General features: G+C 50.9%; 1 protein-coding gene across 1 annotated transcript in view; it reads right to left on the bottom strand.

The window, feature by feature from the left end:
• Window positions 1–13328: 13328 nt before the first annotated feature.
• Window positions 13329–22582, bottom strand: part of NOP53 (NOP53 ribosome biogenesis factor) — a 259858-nt gene continuing 250604 nt past the window's right edge. The window contains exon 13 of the mRNA XM_069644371.1: window positions 13329–13452. Within this exon, the coding sequence (XP_069500472.1) occupies window positions 13446–13452 (7 nt within the window). The 3' untranslated portion in view covers window positions 13329–13445. The remainder of the gene's footprint in view (window positions 13453–22582) is intronic.

Genomic DNA, 22582 nt, shown 5'->3' with positions numbered 1-22582 from the left:
CTCTTCCTGCTGCCACCGAGACGAAGAACTGATTAGTCTTCCTCAGTGGTCTGGTTCTTTCCATGTAGAACATGACCGCTCTGCGCACATCTAGTGTGTGCAGAGTTTTTTCTCCCAAGTTGGAAGGATTTTGAAAGAACGTTGGCAGTTCTATCGACTGGTTTACGTGGAATTTCGATATGAATTTCGGAGCAAACCTTGGGTGCGTGCGTAGAACCACCTTATCTCTGTGAACTGTAACGAAGGGATCTAGAACAGAAAGAGCCTGTAGTTCACTTACTCTCCTGATGGAGGTGATAGCTATTAAAAAAGCAGTCTTAAGAGTGAGGTCTTTAAGAGATGCTTTGTGCATGGGTTCGAAAGGTGAGCCCACGAGTCTGGTAAGTACCACGTTAAGGTCCCATCCGGGAGCTGGGTCAGCTATCGGGGGGTGTATTCTCTTTATTCCCTCCATGAAGGCCTTTATAACAGGGATCTTCCACCACGACACCTTGAGTTGGGAAGTGGTGTATGCAGAAAGTGCCGCTAGGTGGACTTTAATGGAATTGAACACTAGACCTGAATCCAATAAGTGGGTCAGGTATAGAACAATATGTGTGGGAGAGCAGTCAATCGGGTCGATGCTTTTTCCTCTGCACCAGATGACAAATCTCTTCCACTTGCTAGAATAGCAGTGGCGAGTGTTAGGTTTTCTGGCTTCCCTGAGGATGTCCATGCATCTCTGCGGGAGCTGTAGATGTCCGAATTCTATGATCTCAGGAGCCAAGCTGCTAAGTTCATGTTCTGGGGGCATGGATGCAGAGTCCTGCCCTTGTCTTGTGACAGCATGTTGTACGGGCAGGGGAGTTTCACTGGGGGAGATAGAGACATCTCCATCAAGTGAGCGAGCCATGGCTGTCGGGCCCACATTGGGGCCACCAGTATCATGGTCTCTTGTTCCTGGTGCATCTTGTGCACCACCTTGTTGAGAAGGGGAGTCGGGGGAAAAGCGTAAACAAATTTCCCTGACCATTGCATCGACAGACCGTTCCCCTTGGATTGGTTCTGGGGGTACCTGGAGGCGTAACTTAGGCATTGTGAGTTCTCCAGGGTTGCGAATAGGTCTATTTCTGGGAAACCCCATTGTGTGAAGACGTCGAAGACGATGTCTTCGTGCAGTCGCCATTCGTACTCTTCGGGCAGGGGGAAATCTCTGCTGAGTTTGTCTGCCAGCAGATCGAGTTCCCCTGGTACATGTTGTGACAGTAGGAACATGTTTTGTTTGAGAGCCCACTTCCATATATTTTGGGCCAGTTTGGACAGTCCTGGAGAGTGGGTGCCCCCCTGCTTGTTGATGTAGTACATGGCTGTGGTGATGTCTTTAAGGACCAACACAGTCTTGCCTTGTAGGTGTTCCTGGAAGGCTTTTAGCGCCTTGAACACAGCTAGTAGCTCCAGTAGATTTGTGTTTGGATGCTACGTTCGGAGTCCACACTCCGTGAGCAGTCTGATGGGATAGGTGAGCCCCCCATCCTGTGAGGGATGCGTCTGGTCAGAGTGGCTTCCGCCGCGGGTGTGGCAAAGGGTTTCCCTCTTTCCAGGTTTTCCTTTGTCCACCACCGTAGCGAGAGAACCAAGGCCTGCGAGACCACCACTAGATCGTCCCATAGTCCGCTGGCCTGACACCACTGGCTGTTGAGTCACTCTTGCATAGGGCGCATGCGCAGGCGCAGGCGCGCATGACGTACCAAATAAATACACAACGACATCATGCCTAGCAAGCGCATTGCTTTGCGTACCGTCACCTCTCGACGGGTCACATATTGAGGGATCTGAAACAGCATGTTTTGGACCCTCTCGTTGGAGGGGAAGACGAAGCCGTCCTTTGTTTGAATTAGAGCCCCTAGGAATTGTTTGATTTGGCTGGGGTCTAGGCTGGACTTCTTTTCGTTGATGGAGAAGCCCAACTGGAACAAAAGGTCTACAGTCTTTTGGGTATTGGAGAAGCATGTTTCGTAAGAATCCCCTGTTATGAGCCAGTCGTCGAGGTAAGGGTAAACTGGGATGGACAACATGCGCAGGTGGGCCGCTGCCACTGCCTTCGTGAATACCCTTGGTGCTGATGCTATGCCGAAGGGTAGCACTTTGAACTGGTAGTGTTTGCCCTCTATCATGAACCCGAGGTATCTTCTGTGCGCTGGCAACATTAAAATATGAAAGTATGCATCTTTCATGTCCAATGTTGTCATGTAATCTCCCTGTGATAGCAGTGGGATCACTTCCTGTAAGGTCACCATACGAAACTTCTGGGGTTTGATGAACTTGTTCGCTGGGCGCAGATCTAATACAGGGCGCATGGTTAGATCCTTTTTGGGTACAAGGAAGTACACTGAATAAATACCTTCCGTTACCTGAGATAGAGGCACGACCTCTATGGCTCCTTTTTCCAGCAGTTGTACTTCTTGGAGAAGGATGGCAAGGTGTTCCGGTGTCATGCGTCGTCCCCTCGGGGGTCTGTATGTTGGGGAACTGTTGAATTCGATGCAGTATCCGTGGGCTACGGTGGAAAGTACCCAGTAGTCTGACGTTATTCCCTCCCATGCTGGAAGACAGGAAGTTATCCGGCCCCTGACCGGTGTTGCATGGGAGGGGACGCAAATCTTCGCGTCACTTGGTGTTGTTGGGGGCTTGGGAGCCTCTGGGGTGGACCCACGACCTCTCCCTTTGCCCCGGCGCTGGCCTCTTTGGCTGTACTGCCCAGTATTGGTCTGGTAATTGGTGGCAGGGTACTGTTGCTGCTGATTCTGCTGTTGGCGTTGGCCACGAAAAAAGCGTTTGTTGCCATAGCCGCGTCTGGTAGTGGGCTTAGAGATCTGGTCAAGAGTTTTGATAGTATCAAACTCTTTTTTAGCCATCTCCAAAGCCTCATCCACCGCTTTCCCGAAGAGGTTTGAGTCTTCAACAGGTTTATTTATTAAAGAGGCCAGTGTCTCCGGTTTGAACCCTGAGTTGCGCAGCCATACATGGCGTTTTAGGAGTATTCCCTGAACCAGGGAACGTCCCGCTGTCTCTGCGGCATCCAGAGAGTTCTTTACAATACTCTGGTTGACCTGGGTTCCTTCGCCAATAGTTGATAGCAGGCGTGTACGTAGTGGTTCCGGCGTTCCTTCGGCGTCTTTACGCAGTATGGCCCACTGCGCGTCCGCAAGGGAATCCGGAATGGAATGTCCCCTGATTTACAGCGGGTCTGAGGGTGAAGGAGTGAAGGAGTGAAAAGTTTCAATTCTTGGATTAACTCCTCTGATTAGTGCAGGTGTGGATAGCGAAGGGATGATTCTTCCCTTCACTGAAGCGAGGAGGGGAATGGTCTGGCTGACCGGGGGTTTCTCCTTAATTACTCTTTCCACAAAGTCTATTTCAGGAGAGATCTCCCCAGTGTCCAGTTCGAAATGTGCTGCTGCTCTGCGCAACAGGGCATTAAATGTGGGCTGATCGTCAATGGGAGACGTGTTTCTAACAGGTGAATTGTCAGGAGGATTTAGGTTCAGGACATCCGTGTCCGAATATACTGATGGGGATTGCCAGGGATGAGAAGGTCCTTCTTCTGGATTTTCTCCGAAGCCTTCTCCTACCATGTCTGGGCTGTCTTCCAGACCTTCCTCCTGGTTCTGTCCCTCTTCATCGTCCACAAATTCATCCTCCTCCAAATATTGTTCCTCACCAGTGAGGTCATACACATTATGGAAGTCCGAGGCTGTGTCCTGCTGGGGATTGACTAGTCTCGGATATTTGGCCCTGGGGTCCTCCTGAGGCCCTTCTCTTGTTCTCTTGGGAGTGGGAGGGTTCTGGGTCTTCATAAACCTCTCCATTCTCTCCATGCAGAGATGGAGCCTTTCCATGGTTTCATGGGGTACCCCTGAGCGGTCTAGCGGGGGAGAATTAGTGTCATCTAGCTGAAAACGGCTCGACCTCTCCCATAATGTCGAGGAAGGAACAAGTTACTTACCATGCCAGACCCATGCTGGAGAACAACAGTTACAGGTAAGTAACTTGTTCCTTCTCCAGCATGGGGTCTGGCATGGATTCACATGCTCATGAATAAAGAATACATAGCAGTACACACATGCACAACCACGGGAGGTGGCAAAGGCTCAACATTAAGCATTACATCAAACCCAACATTAAGCATCTTACCTCCTCACCAGGCTCACCTCAGGCGAACAGGTAACGCAGCACTGCTTGGCCGACCCTGGACTCCTCCCTGGAATCCCGATCGACGCAGTAGAATTTCGTGAAGGTGTGCGTCGACCTCCACGTAGCAGCCCTGCATATGTCCAGCAGGGGCACACCAGAAAGGAACGCCGTGGTGGCTGCGATCGCTCTGGTGGAATGGGCTCTCGGACGGCCAGGCAGCGGTTGGTTTGCCAACCGATGACAGTACATGATACAGCCGGAGAGCCATCTGGAAATGGAAGCCTTCGAGAGAGCCTTCCCCTGATTGACAGGTCCAAAATTCACAAAGAGTTGTGACGTCTTCCGGAAACACTTTGTGCGGTCCACGTAGAACTTCAGCGCTCTAGCCACATCCAGCGAGTGCAAAGTCCTCTCAGCCGGCGACGAAGGCGACGGGAAGAACACAGGCAACACCAAGGCTTCGTTGAGATGGAAGTCCGACGGTACCTTGGGCATGAAGGAGGGGTGCGTCCTGAGCACTACCCTCGTGTCGTGAAAAGTCAAGTACGGGGCCTTGCAGGAAAGGGCCTGGATCTCTCCCACCCGTCGTGCGGAGGTGATGGCCACAAGAAACGCTGTTTTCCACGACAGAAACTTCAACGGGGCCGAGTGCAGAGGCTCGAACGGAGGTCCCATGAGCTTGGTCAGCACCACGTTGAGCTCCCACGCCGGGGCCGGAGCCTTCACCGGCGGGAACGATCTGAACAGTCCCTTCATGAACTCTTTCACCAGACGATGAGACCACAAGGACGTCCGGCCCGTGGTTCTGGTGTATCGGGAGATCACAGCAAGATGAATCTTGATGGACGCGTGTGCCAGTCCAGCTTTGGCCAGCGTCAGCAGGTACGGCAGTACCTGGGGAGCCGTAATCCGTAGAGGGTTAATCTTCTGTGCGTGGCACCAGACAGAGAACCTCTTCCATTTGTGTCCGTAGCATTTAAGAGTCGAGGACGCCCTGGCCTTTGCAAGAACCTCTCTGCAGTCGGCCGGTATGTCGTATCCTCCAAACTCTAGCGCTGCAGGAGCCAGGCCTGCAAGTTCAGCGATTTCGGGTCGTGGTGGAGGATAGCGCCTCCTTCCCTGGAGAGTAGATCCGCGTCCACCGGCAGCTTGATTGGCGGGGACGCTGATAAGTCCAGAAGGTCCGGGAACCATATCTGCCTCGGCCACGCAGGTGCGACGAGGATCATCCTGCACCGTGACCTCTTGAGCTGGTTGACGAGCCGGATTAGCAGTGGCAAAGGAGGGAACGCGTAGAGGAACAGGCCCTCCCAGGGGAACGAGAAAGCATCGCCCATGCTCCTCGCCTGGGGAAACCTGCTGGCGAACCTCCGGCACTGGAGTTCGTCGCTGTCGCGAACAGGTCGATCTGGGGTGTGCCCCACCTTCGGAAGAGGCGATCCACTAGATCCTGCCGTAGTTCCCACTCGTGGCCCGAGCGCAGCTCCCTGCTGAGAGAGTCGGCGATGGTGTTTTTTTATCCCTGCCAGATGAAACGGCACCAGAAACATCCTTTGGGCGACGGCCCAATGCCACAGGTCCTGCGCCTCCTTGGACAGTGCTGGGGACCTGGTTCCGCCCTGTTTCCTGATGTAAAACATGGTGGTGGTGTTGTCGGTGAAGATCCTCACCACCTTGCCCTTGAGGGACGGAAGGAAGGACCTGAGGGCCCAGAACACTGCACAGAGCTCCAGGACGTTGATATGGAGGGACTTCTCCGTCGGGAGCCAAAGGCCTCTCGCGTGCAGATTTTCGGTGTGCGCTCCCCACCCTTCCAGGGAGGCATCCGTGGTCACTGTCTCCTGGTGGTCTGGGGTGTGGGGGTCCATGCCCGCCGTCAGATGCGCGCGGGTGCCCCACCACCAGACCGCTCGGCGGAAACTCTCGTCGAGTGTGATCCTCTCCTCGAAGCCGCCCGTCGTTTGGATCCAGCGCGCGTCCAGGAACTCCTGCAACGGGCGCATCCGGAGCCTGCACATGGGAATGAGGTAGATGCAAGAAGACATCATTCCGAGGAGGGACTTGATGGACCTCACCTTGGCCGCGTCGGAAACCAACATCCGCTGTACCTTGCCCAGGATGGACCTGGTCCTTTCCTCCGACGGGGAGGCCAGAAGGGACACTGTCGAGCTTCGCTCCCAGAAACAGTGCGTTTTGCGCGGATACCAGGTGGGACTTGGCGTAGTTCACGGAGAATCCCAGGTCCGTGAGAAGTTGGACGGTCCTTGCCGTGTGTTCCACGGCGAGCTCCCTCGTCTTGGCTCGGATGAGCCAGTCGTCCAGGTAGGGGTAGACGTGGATCCCCTTGCGGCGCAGCTGCGCCGCCACCGGTGCAAGGCACTTGGTAAATACCCTGGGTGCCGACCGTAGTCCGAAGGGGAGGGCTTGGAACTGGTAGTGACGCCCTTGGACCACAAACCTGAGGAATTTTCAGTGCCCCTTTAGGATGGGAATATGGAAGTAGGCATCCTCCAAATCCAACGACGACAGGAAGTCTCCTTCCTCCAGCTGACCCAGGACGTGCTGGAGGGTGACCATCCGGAAATTCTGCGCCTTGATGAACTTGTTCAGACGTCGCAGGTCTAGGATGGGGCACCATCCTCCCGTCTTCTTCTTCACGAGGAAGTATCTCGAGTAAACTCCGGAGCCCCGAAGCCTCTTTGGGACGAGTTCGATGGCGCCCTTCCTGAGCATCGCCCTTACCTCCAGGAGAAGCTGAGGGACGTGAAGCTCTTTCCTGGCCACGGGGGGGACGCGCGGGCACCTTCTTTGAAACTCGAGCGCGTGGCCCCGGGCTAAGGCGTCCAGCACCCAACGGTCGGTGGAGATGGACTCCCACACGCTGATGAAGATCACCAGCCGGCCTCCCACCGGGGTGCTTCGGTGGGGGCCCGACCCCACGGCCGGTTCAATCCTGTTTTGACGAGGCTTTGCCGCCTTGACCTCCTTGGCGACGACGGCGGGGTCCGCCAGACTTGCCTCGTCCTCTGTAGGCCTCGTGAGACGACGAGCGGAAAGTAGAGAAACCGCCGCCGGAACCTTTGGAGGCGCCCTTGCCTCCGCTGCTCCGAAAGGGCGTCCGTCGTTGCTGTAGAACCCCAAGGGCCGGGGCCGTCTCAGTGTCCGCTTTAATGGCCTGAAGGGAATCGTCCACTGTTTTCCCAAACAGGTTGTTCCCATCGAACGGCATGTCCAGGACTCTGGTCTGTACGTCTTGACGGAAGTCCGTAGCCTTGAGCCATCCACGCCGCCTAAGGCACACGCCGTTGCCCAACTGGCGAAACCCAGTGTCGGCGATGTCCGTCGCAATAGTGATGGCGTGGTCCGACGCCACCTCACCTTCCTGTAGGATCTCCAGGGCATCCGCCCTCTTGTCGTCCGGTAGGAAGTCCAGCAGGGGAGCCAGTTTGTACCATAGCTCCCTGTCGTAGCGGGCCACGATAGCCAAGGCGTTGGCCGCTTTAATCGTCGTCGCTGCAGACGAGATGACCCTGCGTCCCATAGCGTCCAATTTCTTTCCCTCGCCGTCCGGTGGGGAAGTCGATGTGGAGGCCGCACCCCCCCCCCCGCTTTCTTCCTGGCTGCCGCGGAGACGACAGAGTCCGGAGTAGGCGGCGCCCGGAGGCACAGGGGGGCCGCGTCCGGGACCCGGTACTTCTTCTCGTACCGGTCTTTTCTAGCTGGCGTCGTGGAAGGGTTCTTGAGGAGGGCGAGGCCCTCATCCCAAATGTCGTCCAGTAGAGGCACCGCGAGCACCGTCTTCCTCTTGGCCTTGCGCCGTTGATAAAGGAATCCTTCCTTTTTCTTCTCCTCAGGGCAGAGTTGGAAAAGCTCGGATGCCCTGGCGATCATGGAGTGGAACGATCCAATCTCGTCGGGCGGAGAAGCCCTGGTGGGAGGTGACGACGGGAGATCCTCGTCGTATACCTCGTCGTCTGTACCCGTCGCTGCCCTGTCAGTCCCCGTATCATCCCCTCGGGTGGACGGGGAGGAGGGCTGGACGGGTCGCGACGGCTGAAAAGGAGGTGGAGGGTGAATCCTCCTTTTCTTGGGCGGGGGGAACACCAGAAGGTCCCGGTTCAGGATCCCCCGACGGGAGAGGTTCCTCCGTCGGCAACGGTAGTCTCGTCCTTATCTCTGAGCATAAGGACTGTATAGCCAACAAAATGGCCGCCGAGTTGTCTTGCGGCGCTGGCAGAGGGGAATCCGACGGGCGATCAGGGGCCCCGTCGGCACCCTCGACGATGTCGTTGTCACCTGCGTCGGGATCCATCCCGACGGGCCGGTCTTCATCCACGCCAAGGCTGTGGCTTAAGACCTCGAACAGCTCTTCCTCTGAAGCCGAATCTACGACGACGCCCTGCCCCCCCTTTTTCTTCCCCACCGGGGATTTCACGGGGGTCCTATCGATGGGCACAAAAGAGGACTCCCTCCGAGGTGGCAGGGAGACTGAGCCCCGAGGTCGCCACCACTGGTGTAGCCTCCACAGGCTGAGCCAGGGCCGCCGTGACAGTATCGATAGAGGGCTTGGCCGGATGGATTAAGGCCTTCACCACCTTAGGTGCGCTCACCGCCTTATCCTTGAGGGGGGGACACTGCCTCGCTCCCCCTCCGATGGGGCCTTCGAGCTCGACCGGGGCCTCTCCAGGTGCTTCGCCGGGTGCTCGCCCTTCCTCTTACCCGACCCAGAGCGTTGGCTCGTGGCTGAAGGTGCCGGGAGGGTGCGCCCTGCCTGGCGCCCGTAGAGCCCGACCGTTCGGCTCTCCCGGTGCCAGCGGACTCGCGGTGCTTGGCCTTGTGTTGGACCCCCGTCGCCGGGGCATCCTCAAAGGTCTTAGAAGACCGCTTGGATTTCTTCCTCTTCTTCTCGCCTGACGGGCTCTTCCCTTCCAGCCAGTTGGCGAGGCGTTGGTGGCGGTCCTTCATGGTCCGCTCCGACATATTGCCGCAAAACGCACAGTCCTTCTCCACGTGCGTCTTGTCCTCATGTAAGCAGTAGAGACAAAAGGAGTGTTCGTCCTCCTTAAAGACGTTCTGCAGCTGGCATCCAGGGCAGACCCTGAACAGCTTTCCGGGCGTCGAGCTTCCCTTCTCCTGGGCCATGTCCGGGCCTGAGAAGCTTCTGGAGTCCTCCAAAACGTAGCTCGACGAAATCTTCACCCTTGAGGGGCGCAGACGAATCAGACACGGGTCCCCGTTGATCGGATGGAGAGTCGGTGGAGCTTGAGGCTCTTTTGACCGGAAAAAACGAAGTTTGAGAAAAAAACGTGAAAAAATAGCACTAACGCTCGAGAGCAATAGCACGAGGATCCCAACACATGAAGGTGCGGTAAAAATCTGAAGATGGCTGCCAGAGGCAGTGCTTAGGTAGAGGGCAGTCATTGGCTGTGGTCAGTATGACGCAGAGACCAGTGATTGGTTATTACTATGAAAGAGATCAGAAACGAAACTGATACTGGTTTTTTCTTTACCGAGGATTCCCAGCCTGACGACGGGGAATATTCATGAGCATGTGAATCCATGCCAGACCCCATGCTGGAGAAAGTGTCGCGTCGCCTTCCGAAAAGCCTTCTGGTGTGCTGGGGGTCCCCCCAACTGAAGGGGGTAGTCCCTGTCTTTCTTTGGGCTTTTTCGGCGTGTCTTTCGACCTCTGCGTAGCGCTCGACGTGTCTTTCGGCGTACGCTTCTGGGCGTCGGCTACAGCGATCCTCGATAAGCTCTCTGCGACTCGTTTGTCAGCGGAGGGCTGTGGTTTCGACATTACGGGTGTCGATCGTTCGACGGCGGCGTGCACTCTCTGCTGGTGCGCGCCGGCCGATGGTTTGGGGGTGGCGCCCTCATTTGCCGAAAGCCCAGTTGCTGGTCGCGGCTGCGAGAGGGGCTTCGAACCTGAACGGTCCGAGGATGCCGCCGGTGGAACCTGCGTCTCCTTGGGCGCTGATGCTTTCTTCGTCTTCGACGAAGAGCTTTGGGTTGTGTGCTTATGTGTGGTATCGTGTGCGTCAGTGTGTTCATCCCCATAAGCAGGGCGTGAGCCGAGCCCGTCGGGGCCGGGGACAGACGACGAAGAGCGCGAGCGCTCTTTAGAGGGGTGTACGACTTCCATAGCGGAGGTCGTGTCATCACGTTCCTCGTCACTGTCGGTGGTAGCAGCGGCGGGTGAAGAATCGGCCTTCGACATAGCGTAGGCCGCCCACCTCTTGACCCTACGGTCTTAGAGTCTTTGGCTTCAGAAGCCGACAAGCCGTGCAACCCTCCTCTTTGTGATCAAGGGGCAAGCAGCGGTTACACCGTGAATGCTTGTCCTTCCAAGTAAACTTGCCCTTAAGTGGGCAAAACCTAAAGGGTGTCCTCTCCATAGCCGAGGCAATAAATCGTGATAACGACCCCAAGGGGAAAAGGAAAGGCATTCTCAGAAAAGAACCAGAGATGTCCCACGACCCCCACTCTCCCTACTGTATTTGGCCTGCGAGGCCAGGCCACGTGTTCGGCAACGCCGAAGGATCTCCTCCGCTCGTCCCCTCCGTCGAAGATCTTGCTCGGCGGAGACAGCTTCACAACTGCGTCGAGGGAGGGATCGATATGTTATATATTAAACAGGAAAAATGACCAAAGGTCGAGGAGATGGAATCTGCAATGTCTCTCGAGGAGCTCCGCGTAAAGGCGACCAGTAGCTGGGCGGAAAAAAACAATCTGAGGGACCTCGACGCGTGAGGGATTGTGGGTACAACGCACATCACTATAGGGATAGTGTTACAGACACGCCTTGTCGACGTCCCCTTTTTCGACTACGAAAAACAAAATGCAATACTCCGCAGTGACCACTGGATGTCGGACCTATGCACAGCATGTGATTCTAAGCAGATTAACAAACATCAGAAAGTTGTGTTATTAGCTATGCGAGTGGAAAAAGCTGTGGCAGTAGTGACCCTTTTCCCTAGTGCGTTTAGCCTCTTACACTCCTTGTCAGGGGGGTGCTTCCCCTGTGGACAGGGGGACTCCCGCCCTTTTTCTGGTTGTAGTTACTACCAGGGAATCTGGAGCAGCATGTCCCCTGAAGTAAAGGGGGTCAGAAGGGGAAGGGCGAAACAGTTTTTCTACTCTGCGGTTGACTGCCCTTGGTAGGGCGGGTGTCAACAATGAAGGAGCCAAACACTTCTTGATTGAATTTATTCAAGCAATAGCCTGGCTAGCTGGTGGTTTTTCATTCAAGAGATCTCCGACAAAATCAGCCTCTGGTACAGCTTCTTGAGTAGCAATCTGGAAATGTTCAGCTGCCCTCCTTAAGATAGCGGTAAACGCCATCTGGTCGTCAACTGGGGAGGCTTGTCGAGTAGGTGTGGTAGGGGGTGAATCCATGCACAGGGAGTCAGGTTCCGGTGTTGGAGTAGGTGATGCCCAAGGCTGAGGGTTGACCCGGTCGTGCTTGTCTCCGCATCCCTCTGTGGGGTCAATGGGATCATTCACAGGGTCCCCGAATGGATCTTCATCCTGGTTGAATTTATCTATAAGAATCTCCTCCTCAGTGATGTCATAAGTTTCTTCTTCCTGATAAGGATCAAAGGTGTTTTGAAATTTTGCAACGGGAGGAAAAAAAACAGGCCTTTTGGATGTGGACCTTTCTGAGAGTTCCACAAACCTCTCTAAACTATCCATACACCCCTCAAACTTCTCCCTGGTCCATATTGAGGAACCCGAGGAGTCTAAGGGTGGGAAAGGCTCTTCTAGTTGATCTGATCTAGAACGTCGAGATTTTTCTTTAAGCATCAAAGAAAGAGACCAAGGGCCCTAAAGTCTTTCCGAGGTTGTGGCGTATCTTCGACCATCTTTCGGCTTATCTGCAGGCTTCGATGAATCCTTAAGCGTAGGTTTATGTTTCGACGAGTCCTTAGGTTTATCCTTAGGTTTCGACGAGTCCTTAGGTTTATCCTTAGGTTTCGACGAGTCCTTAGGTTTCGACGAGTCCTTTGTCTCGACGAGTCCTTTGTCTCGATGAGTCCTTTGTCTCGATGAGTCCTTCAACCGCTCTTTGATTTGCCGCCGAAACGATGTTTGCGATGCTTTCGGTAATACTTGGTGTTACAGGAGTGGGTACACCATACGTCACAGTAGGGATAGTGTTACAGGCACACCCATGTCGACGTCCCCTTTCGATTCTCGAAATACAAGATGCAATACTCTGCGGTAACCACTGTCAGCATGTGATTCTAAGCAGATTAACAAGCATCAGAAATTAATAATTGTTTAATCAAGAAACCTTTGTCTAAGAGTTTATTTGAATACTTGTCACTGTGAATCTCTGTGCAATTCCACTACAGCTCACATTGATCCCTCTTAAGATAAGCCTGGCTGCTCAACACGCTACCACCCTGTGTAGTACAGACTTATACCAACCGTTGGGTTCCTATTGCCAGCAGGTCAGGGTTGTTTTAGTGCACCACCCTCACCCGCCATGTTATCAGTGAATTGGGTAGAGCTGCATCTGTCTCACTTGGGGCCAATTTGTTTTTTCCCCCGGTATCATGTGTTTTACCCAGCAGGCCTCCTGCTTCTACCCCTGCATTTGACTACCTCACACTTACTATCTAGCTGGCCACACCACTAGTATTCTGTACGAAAATCCTTAGGCATGCTCTACTGCTGGCCGACTAATCTCTGTATCATGGAGTCCTCTTCCGTGCAATTTGCTGCTCCCTTTCCTGCACTCAACTACTCAAATCACTTCAGCTCCCTCAGCTGCATCATCTACGTCTGAACTTTGTTACTCCACTTCCGGATAATTACTACATCTAAACTTGATCTCGCTCCACCTCCGGACAATTGCAAAGAAAACACAAGAGTAAAACACATCAAAATACATGAGAGTGTGGGAAAAAGGGTGTCACACTCCAAGTAAAAAAAATCAAGTCCTCAAAATCCAGCAAAGTTGCTGGGGTCTCGAAGGTTAAAGGAAGTAACACATTTTCGAGAATTCTCCCTAACATTTTAAACCTCATTTCCTCATCCCCATCTCCCCCTTGTCTTGATTCGCCTTGAAACAATTGCTACATAGTGCGCATTACAACTAACCAGTAAATACTAATCATACATGACACAAAAAAGCAAAGCACGAGAAGTGAAATAGAAATATTTTATTACAATTCTAAACTCATTTACAAGAATAGCCCCAAGACGAACAGCTTCACATAGCGACTCTGTGGTGTAGATTGAAGTCTTCAGCTGGCGGCAAGGCACTACAACCTGCAAGAGACCGGAGGGGACAAGGTTACATTGATAAAAGTAGTGTGAAATAAACAAAAAGCAGTATCCGAGACACTTGTCTGAGCAAACTGGAAAAATGCTACATTGGATCTGCGCAGACTTTACCAATCTTTGAGGTACTGTTATATTAGGTTATTGACATTTGTACCATAAACTGCTACAATTTTTCATGGTCTCCTGGCGCTTTGGCGATCTGAAAATGAAGGGGGGGGGTTGGGAGGTTGGGAAGGTTAGTGGGGATGGGAGGTAAAGGCGCAAGAGAGCTTTGTTGTCAGTCTATCATAGAACTTTATTTCGGCATAAAGCCATAAAGGTTTGCACATCAAATAGAACATCAAATAACACAAATATAAAAAAGTTACAAATATAATTTCCAGTACAAAAACAGCATTGGATAGGCAATGATCCAAGTGGGACTACATTACGACGCATAGATAACTAGGTTCATAACAGGTACCGGCCTGATGTTGGGAATGGTAAGGGCCTAGTACTATTAGTGAACCGTAAACAATGAGTTTCTAGGCCGTGGGATGTCACCTGTTAGGGAGGATTCTCAGAAACGTACTAATTCTTCTCTACCTTAGAGACCCGCAGCAACTTTACTGGATTTTAGGACTTTTAATTATTTAACCTAAAGAGTGAGACCCGTTTTCCCACTCCCTCATGTATTTTTCTGTGATGGGAACTCTTTCTCATGGTTGTGGAGTCTGACAAACTCCATAGGCATCATCTTTTTACATTGTGGCACACAGCACCTTCAGTGCAGTGGCACAGGGAAGTCTTTCAGATTTCCCAAAGGTTTAAATACCTTCTCTTGGATAAACTACTTTTTCCAAGAGCAGTGAAGTGAAGTTGACTTTACTTACATGTGACTTTCTAGACCCAGCACACACCATCTTACAATAGGGTGCTGTAGGGGTTTAGAATCCCCTTTGTCTAGTTTCTCAATTAACATTTTTATGTTACCCTGTTAATGGCTGGTGGCAGTTGTTTACCTTTAACTACCATTGGGAGTTTTTACCGCAGGCTGCTTTCACAGCTGCAGTAAAGCACCCATGGGTGCCCATTTGGTCAAAATGGCACCAGTGGTCTTTTTACGCCATTTCTTGTTGGAAAGGTCCTTGAGATTTACTCTGAGTGCCAAACCAGGTTTGGTCCATTTGTTTGTTTTGTCTTTGGCGGGATTCACAAGTGAGGCCCGCCTCTGGCTCCAGAATGTATGGCAGGGGCAGGAAGTGAGGGAGGTGCCCAAAACTCCCTGTTCTTAATCCCCTTGGTTATGGGAATGCACCCAAAAGGTGACTGGCTGGCTGGCTGTCCGGCAAGGACAGCCACCCTGCTGTGTGCTTGAAATCTAGGTTGGAACGAATGGGAGAAACCTGCATAAAAGGTGAAGCTTTTTGGCTTGGAAGGCAGAGTCGACCACTGGACGAAGGAATCCGAAGAAGAACTTGGAAGAGACAGCTGCTGCAGCTCCTGGACCATTGGTTTGCCCGATGAAGCCCTGCAGCTTTGCTGAAGCTCCAAATTCGCCTCGACTAGAGAAGCCCTGCAGGGACGACCCCACCCCCCTTGAATTGATGGGACCAACCAACGTCTCCCCCTCGACTCCCTCCAGCCTACTTCTACAGGAGTCTGTCCCGATACATTCTGGTTTCACCATCAGCGTCGTGTGGCCAATGCTGGATTTTACTTTTATGGACTTCATTGATTCACAGTGCGTTACCCTTTCTCAAATCTCATGCTGGACTTCCTTTGCATCTTGTACTCATGGTGACCCTGAATCATGCTGTTCCCATCTTCATCTTGTACCCTGGCTTGCAACATTGTGTGTTACTACCGACTTCCGCAGTTGTATTCGCTCTCCCCTCTTGCTTCTCCACTCTTTGACTGCTTACGCTCCGTTCTCTCCTCCCCTCTTCCCCCCCCCGCATTGCCTCCCCTTACTTTCTCCTATGCACTTACTCCATCAAAATTGTCCTTGGACCTAGTATGATAGCAACCTCGTCTGTCGCTCCACCAGTCCCCTTACTGCCCCCCCTCTCTTCAGCACTATCTGAAATGTTGTCAGGCCTAGTACGGTAGTCGCCTGCCCGTTTCCATTTCCTTCCCACTCTCCCCTCCCTTCCTTATCCATGTCTTAGCTCTTGCACTATCAAAAATGTCATCAGGCCGAGTACGATAAGTTAATTTCACATCCTTACTGCTGTTCATGGCCTGTAAGAATGTCATTGCATTTTCCCTTGTTCTCTCCCTTGCCTTGAAGCGCTTTGAAACACATTGTGTATAGGCGCTATATAAATAAACTATCATATCATAACTCCAAAGTGAACTCATCTGGACATCCTCTCGGAGCTGTCTGTACTTCCACTGCTGCTACCGTTGGAACCGAAGTTCCAGGGAGAGAACAACAGATTGGAGTGCATCACTTAAGTCGAACCCGAGCTGCTGAAAGATCCTCCGGACTCCCAGTAAGCAGGATTGACCAAGCCTGAGCCGCCTCAACAGAGTGCTGGACCCCAGATGCAAGGAAAGTCCAGAGTGGTATCCGCAAGTCTGCAGTGGTGCCATTTGCTGAGACGCGAAGAGCTGAAACCGCGAAGTGCCGCTGAATAGAAGTAGGTTCTTTTCTGCCGCTCACCGTCCCATTGCAGTGTAGGAGTCCCCAGAAGTCGTCCCTCATGTCCCCACGACTGAGGCCCAGGAAAAACAGGATCTACAGAGCTGCACAGGACCAGAAGCCACCTGGAACCATTTCTTCTAACCAAAGGTACTGTAAAGTCTAAGAACTTACCTCTTGTTGTTGTAGCCTTACTTGATCTCAGTTGAGACTTGTCTTGATTGCTTCTGTAGAGTTGCTTGCATCTTTTACCTCTCACAAGGCCTCCCAGCTTGTGGCCCTACATTGATTCTGCTTTTTCTACAAAGACTTCCAAAACTTTTATTCACCTACAAGAAGTGCTTCAGCTCACCTAGACATTTGCCCAATTGACATTGGCTGGCCTGGCTCCCTGAATAACTATTCTTTCATCTGACATTGTGTTTTACCTGTCCTTCAAGGAAGGGATTAACTTACTTTGCACTGCTTCAGAATATTTGTGTGATCTCTTGTTTTATTCTAAAATCCTTTTCTTTGACATGCTTAACGGTATTGCACTAAATGCAACAGTGATATATTAAAGTCCACAGTGTACTAGCTATTTAAGTTACTTGAGGGTATAGGAAGTGTGTGTGCCATCCCAAATGGGCATTTGCTGATTTAGAGAAACTAAAAGTGTATTTAGGAGTGCATTTGTGTTACTATTCTATTGCTTATTCAAACTGACTTAAATTAATAATTTATTTAGCAAGAAACCTTGAGTGCAAGTATTTATTTGGATACTGTGAATCTCTGTGCAACTTACCTACTGCTCGCACTGACAGCTGTTGATATGCCTGGCTGCTCAGCCACACTACCAACCTGTGTAGTACAGACTTGTACTAAAGGTTGGGTTCCTATTGCCAGGTGGTCAAGGTTGTTGTAGTGCACCCAAAGGGTACTGCTACTTCTCTTGCCTAACATCACCCAAGAGCCTATTCCCCCGTGGGATGGCATTCGCTCCTGAGAGCACAGTCCTCAGAGGCATATTTTCACAGGGTTTCTGGCCAAGTTCAATTAGGCTGTTTAACGGTGCCTGGCATCTCTTGAAGTTAAATAGACTCTCAGTCATGCCCTGATCGCTGAAGTCAATTTTAAGAGTCAGATGCATTGCTTCCATGACCTAATACAGTGCCAAATGTGCTCCTGTGTGATATATTAACAGCCCCTCACAACCCAAATCCAGTGAATGCACTTATTTAAGAGTGCATCACTTGGCTCGTGACAGTTTTGGGCCAATTTAGGGACATTATGGAGATATGACCCCTCCTGCCCCTCCCAGTCGCAAGGCTACTGTTAGGAAATCTATTTGAAGAGTTCCCTGGATAATTTAGGGCCAGTAGGATGCAAGGGCGGCGTGGGGGCAAGTTGAGAAAATACTTCTATGCGCATGATTTCTCTAGATTTACTTTAGTAAGTGCCCCAACTCCCACTATTATAGGCAGAGAGCGATTACTTACTTCAGCGCCACCATTAGGACCTCTACCTACCTGGGTGGCACTTGGCTTATATTGGGGATGGCTGCACCAATATTCACTGGCATCATTTCACCCTCCTGCTCAGTCGAGGACTTATACTCCTTCCAACCAGCTCAATCAAGGATAACACTACATTCTTAAATACCAACATTATGGCCAACACAGTATTACATTTTCAAGTATTAGGTGCTGCGCCTCCCACTTCGACCTGGTTTGAAGTACAGTTTACCACTTGGGCACACAGGGGTGAGAGGGCAAAATATCCTTTGTCTGACAGGGGCACAGTGACCTTGGTGGTAGAACCTGGGACCTCAGTTCCACATGTCCTATTGTGTCTCCATTGTGTTTTGCCCATCAGTAATCTGTTAAAGTGCCCCTGTGGGTAGACAGAAAGCCCTGTGGAACAGAGTTAGATTGGGTTTCCTCCTGCTGAGTGCGCAGCCAATGGTAGTGGGCGTGTTACAATTATTCTCGTGCTGTGGATAACTGGGCGAAGATACAGCAGGAACTGCCAGAGTCATGGAAGTAATGCTGGGGGTGGTAGTGACTATTCCAGAACCACGTGTCAAGTCTCCCCCTCCAACCACCCGTTGTGGAGCATCCACAGTCATTAGCTGTGACCCGATTCCCATGCCTTAATTCAGCAAGCATGTGGTTTTTCTATATTTATTGTAGGCAACAGTGTACCCTTCCAAAGTGTGCATGCTGGCAGGGGAAGGTGACCCTGTGCTGTTGATGAACTTGTTACAGGATCATTTGAGACATGGTCTACAGGCGATTTGGCGGATGTAGCTTCACCATCTTCTGAATGCAGTACCTGGATACCCTGGTAAATTTGTCATAGGACTATCCTTCGCAATGTATTTCAGCGCAATACACGGGCTAGCCTCCACATTTCATCTAAATGCAATACAATGGCAAGACAGAGCAAGCAAAAACCTATGAGTAGATAGTAATCTGGGAGTGGCAGGGTAATGGCTGTGCTCCCTGTCCATACCACCATACATGTTGTTGACCTTGTAGGTAGCTCCATCAGGCGCCCATGGGCAAACAGGGAAATGGGAGCTGCCCAGAAGGTAGCTGCCCTTTGCCCTGTGGCCCTTTGCTGGCTGCCCAGGCAAAGCTGCCCTGGGGACCTCCACAAAGAGGTCTAGTTCCTTGGGAAAGCAGCCAATAACTGGCACGGTGGGCGGGAGTGGGGCAGCAAGAGGACAGGGGAGGGAGTTGAGAGCGAAAAGGATGCACTGGTTCAGGGAAAGGGAAATAAGGCGGGAAGAAGTGTAAAATATAAACAAAGAAACGCCAGGGAAAATTAAATATAATAGATAAGCAGGGGACAAATAGTAAACAAATAAAATGCACACAGGCGGAGTGGAGAAAATCAAACGCGAGGAGTGTAAAATAAAAGCGGGAAAAAAGTGCGGGGAGCGGCCAGGGTCAGCACTCAATACCTCAAAGGAGCCGAACAGTGGCAAGTGGAGAGAGTGCATGAACCAAGAAAACCCAGTGCCGATTGGCTGGCTGTCCTTTTACCCCTCTTGAGGTAGGTCTAGCTGCTCAGTCACTACCAACTTGTGTAGTACAGACCTATACCAATAGGTGGGTTACCTAATACCAAGGGGACAACGCTAGTGTAGTCTTCCCCAGGGCTACTACATCAAATCGTGCCTAACAATCTGCTTTTTGCATTGTGTGACAGCACCTTGGACCTTCTCTTAATGTTTAACTACATGTTCTTGGGTGAACTACGGTTCCCAAGAATATGAAGATGACTGTCTTTCTTTTTGTGGGTCCAACACAGACCACCCTATGTGGAGTGCTGAGGGGGTTACATAGTAACTCCTTTCTCGCACTTATATAACATTCTGTTACACTAACTTGAATGGCTGGTGGCAGTGGTTTCTTTTATACTACCTTTGTGCCATGTATCTGCAGGCCGATTCGATTCCTCAGCTGCAGTGCAGCACCCATGGGTGACCATTTTACCAAAATGGGCCCAGTTTTTTGTTCTCAATTTCTTGTCAGTTAGTGCCTTCTGGGCTTTTACTCTGTTTTAATCAGGTTTGAGTCCTTTGTGGATTTTGCCTTTGGCAGGCTTCCGCCCTGAAGGCCGCCCAGGCTCCAGTGTGTCTGGAAAGGCAGCAAGTGAGGGAGGGTCCCGAACCTTCCCACTCCTTTGTCTCTATGTGTGCCTGAGTGAAACCAGTTCTGATTGGACGGCTGGCTGTCCAGGTGGACAGCCACCCTGCTGGGTGATTGACAGCCTAGGGCTGTGAATAAATGGTAACTTTCTTAAAAAGGCGAGGCTTTTGGGACTAGAGGCAGACTCGATAACTGGAGAACAACCACCAATGAAGACGACGTGAAGAGACGCGAGCAGTACCCTCCTGGACCGCAAACTGCCTTGTGAAGCCCGGCATCTGTGCTGACCCCGTTCTCGTTTCGGTTGGGATGACCCGCAAGGGATGGCTTCCTCCCTTGGCCTGGTGTGACCAACTAGCCTTGAGACAGTCTTCATTCTGGTGCAACCCACGACTTGCTGTGACCTTCGAAGGGGGGAGAATCCCAATGCCCGGGGACCCCTGTCCATAGAGTGCATTGTCTTCAGAAGTGCGACTCCGGCCAAAACTTTGTGGCCATTCAGAGGGCCCTACAGAAGAACAAGTTACTCTCTTACCTGGTAACGTTCTTTCGATGGGATGGTCCGACGACCTATTCCATATCTATGACAGTAAGCAGCACAGCTGTGGTGATTACTGTCATAGATATGGAATACGTCGGAGGACCCAATCCCCTCGAAGCAGGACATCTTCATCCAGAGTCCCCCTCAGAGTCCAGGACCGAGGGATCAAGTAACTTCTAACCAGGGCAGTTAGATCTTCTTTGGCGCAGAGAAAAAGGTACCAAAACCACAAAAGGCTGCTGCAGAGCCCCTTTCTCAAGTGTTGCCGCAGAAGTCCTCCCTTTCGTCACCAGAACCAAGGACCAGAAACAAGGGTCTGCTAAAGGAAGGCAATAGAATTATTTACAGGGGGATGGGGGAGACAGGGTAGGGGGGGGTAGGTGAAGGGAGTTACAGTGTAGGATTTGAGGTAGGGGTGGCTCCTCTTAAGCCTCTGTGATTTTCTACTGAACTACTATTTTATAACATTTCCTAAGAAGAGAGCATCAGAACTTTGAACTGACACATTGACTTTGGCTGTCCTGGCACCCTAAAGGCACCCTTCTGAACCTTTTGGCTTTGGCACTTCTTGTTCCCTTAGGGGTTTTAATTGCTTGATACCATTATTGCAGAGATAAAAGACTGCCTACACCCCCTCTGGGATAATCCAACTGTTTTCCTACTTACAAAGTATGTTCTGATTTGACTAACCTTTCACTCCTTAAAAAAAAAAAGTAATCCTTTTTCTAATTTTACATTAACAGAATTTAGCAACAACCAAAATACTGAGCTTGAACCATCTACAAATTTACATTACAAGTCATGTTCAAATATTATAACCAACAAACACGGCAGAATATCCATTACCCAATGTCCAAACCCAGAATTTATAATAAGTGCAATACCACACGACATTCATACGACGGAACAAAACAGGACGAAAGACACAAAAACGCACCCAAACCCTCCCCCTCCATTCAAAATGTTTATCACTCACCCTCCACTATCCATTTAACAATTCCCATAAAATTCATTGAAAGGTCCCCAAAGTTCCTTATATATTGTCTCTGTGTGGTGCTTACTTAAACATTTCTCATATTCTGTAAAAATCTTCACATAATGGAGCCCTTATTTAATTAGTGGCTTTTTCCACGCTTTCCATACGTTCAACACCTGTTTAACCGCCACTATTAAAGCTTTGTTAATCCAGCACCTTGTTACACAGTCAATATTTCTGTCACATCCTGAATTTACAGAATCACAGGGGAGGAGCTTCGTGGGAAATTAATGTTCCAGATTGCGTCAATCCTGTCCAGCACATCGTTCCAATAGTCCATCACCCTATCGCAATCCCATAACATATGTAACAGTACCTTTCTCTTTCTGTCATCCCCAGCAGCAGTCACCCTCTATCATTCCCAAGCCATGCATACGGACAGTGGTCCAATAAACCCTTCCCAACACCCTTTGATGAATGTAGCATAGGTTCAAGTCAATTTATGCCTTAACCGGGACTTTCCAGAGATGCTCCCATTCCTCCACCGGGATGTCTCAAACCAATTCCGCAGACCAGGTCAGTCTTAACTTCTCCCATGATGCCAATCAATGACTCTCTAAAGGAATAAGATTCATAAAACTAGACACTTTCAGCAACATTACAGAAAATAAGCTACAAATTCCCGGTTTCTGCGCAAATGGTGCGTCCAACATCTGCTGCCTTTCAGAAATCAAAACTTCCAAGACTCTATACCTCCCCAACTCCCGCCCACTCAGTCCATATTTATCCCTCAGACTCTCAAAGGAAACCATTCCCTCATCACTCCAAATGTCACCAATCACCAGGATACCCTTGTTAATCCAACTCTTCCAATTCAGTATCTTATTATTTACCTGTAATCCTGGGTTACACCAGAGCGACGCATCCCTATACATATACAACCCTTGCCCATTATCCACCATCAATGAAACTAATGCATCTTTTGTAGGAACAGATTTTAGGTTCATAACTTGCCGTGGTAATTTCCCAAAGGAGTACAAACTCTTTACATGATACGGTTCTAGCATTCCTTTTTCTATTTGCACCCACCATGGCATCAGGTCGCAATCACTATCTGATGAAATAAGGAACAAGTTACTTACCTGTAACTGTTGTTCTCCAGCATGGGTCTGGCATGGATTCACATGCTCATGAATATTCCCCGTCGTCAGGCTGGGAATCCTCGGTAAAGAAAAAAAATCAGTATCAGTTTTGGTTCTGATCTGTCCTTTCGTAGTAGTAACCAATCACTGATCTCTGCGTCATACTGACCACAGCCAATGACTGCCCTCTAC

This window comes from Ambystoma mexicanum, chromosome 2p (assembly GCF_040938575.1).
Source record: "Ambystoma mexicanum isolate Mex_15411 chromosome 2p, UKY_AmexF1_1, whole genome shotgun sequence".
NCBI lineage: Eukaryota > Metazoa > Chordata > Amphibia > Caudata > Ambystomatidae > Ambystoma > Ambystoma mexicanum.
The sequence above is the reverse complement of the archived record's forward strand: the minus strand, read 5'-3'. Positions and strand labels throughout refer to the sequence as shown.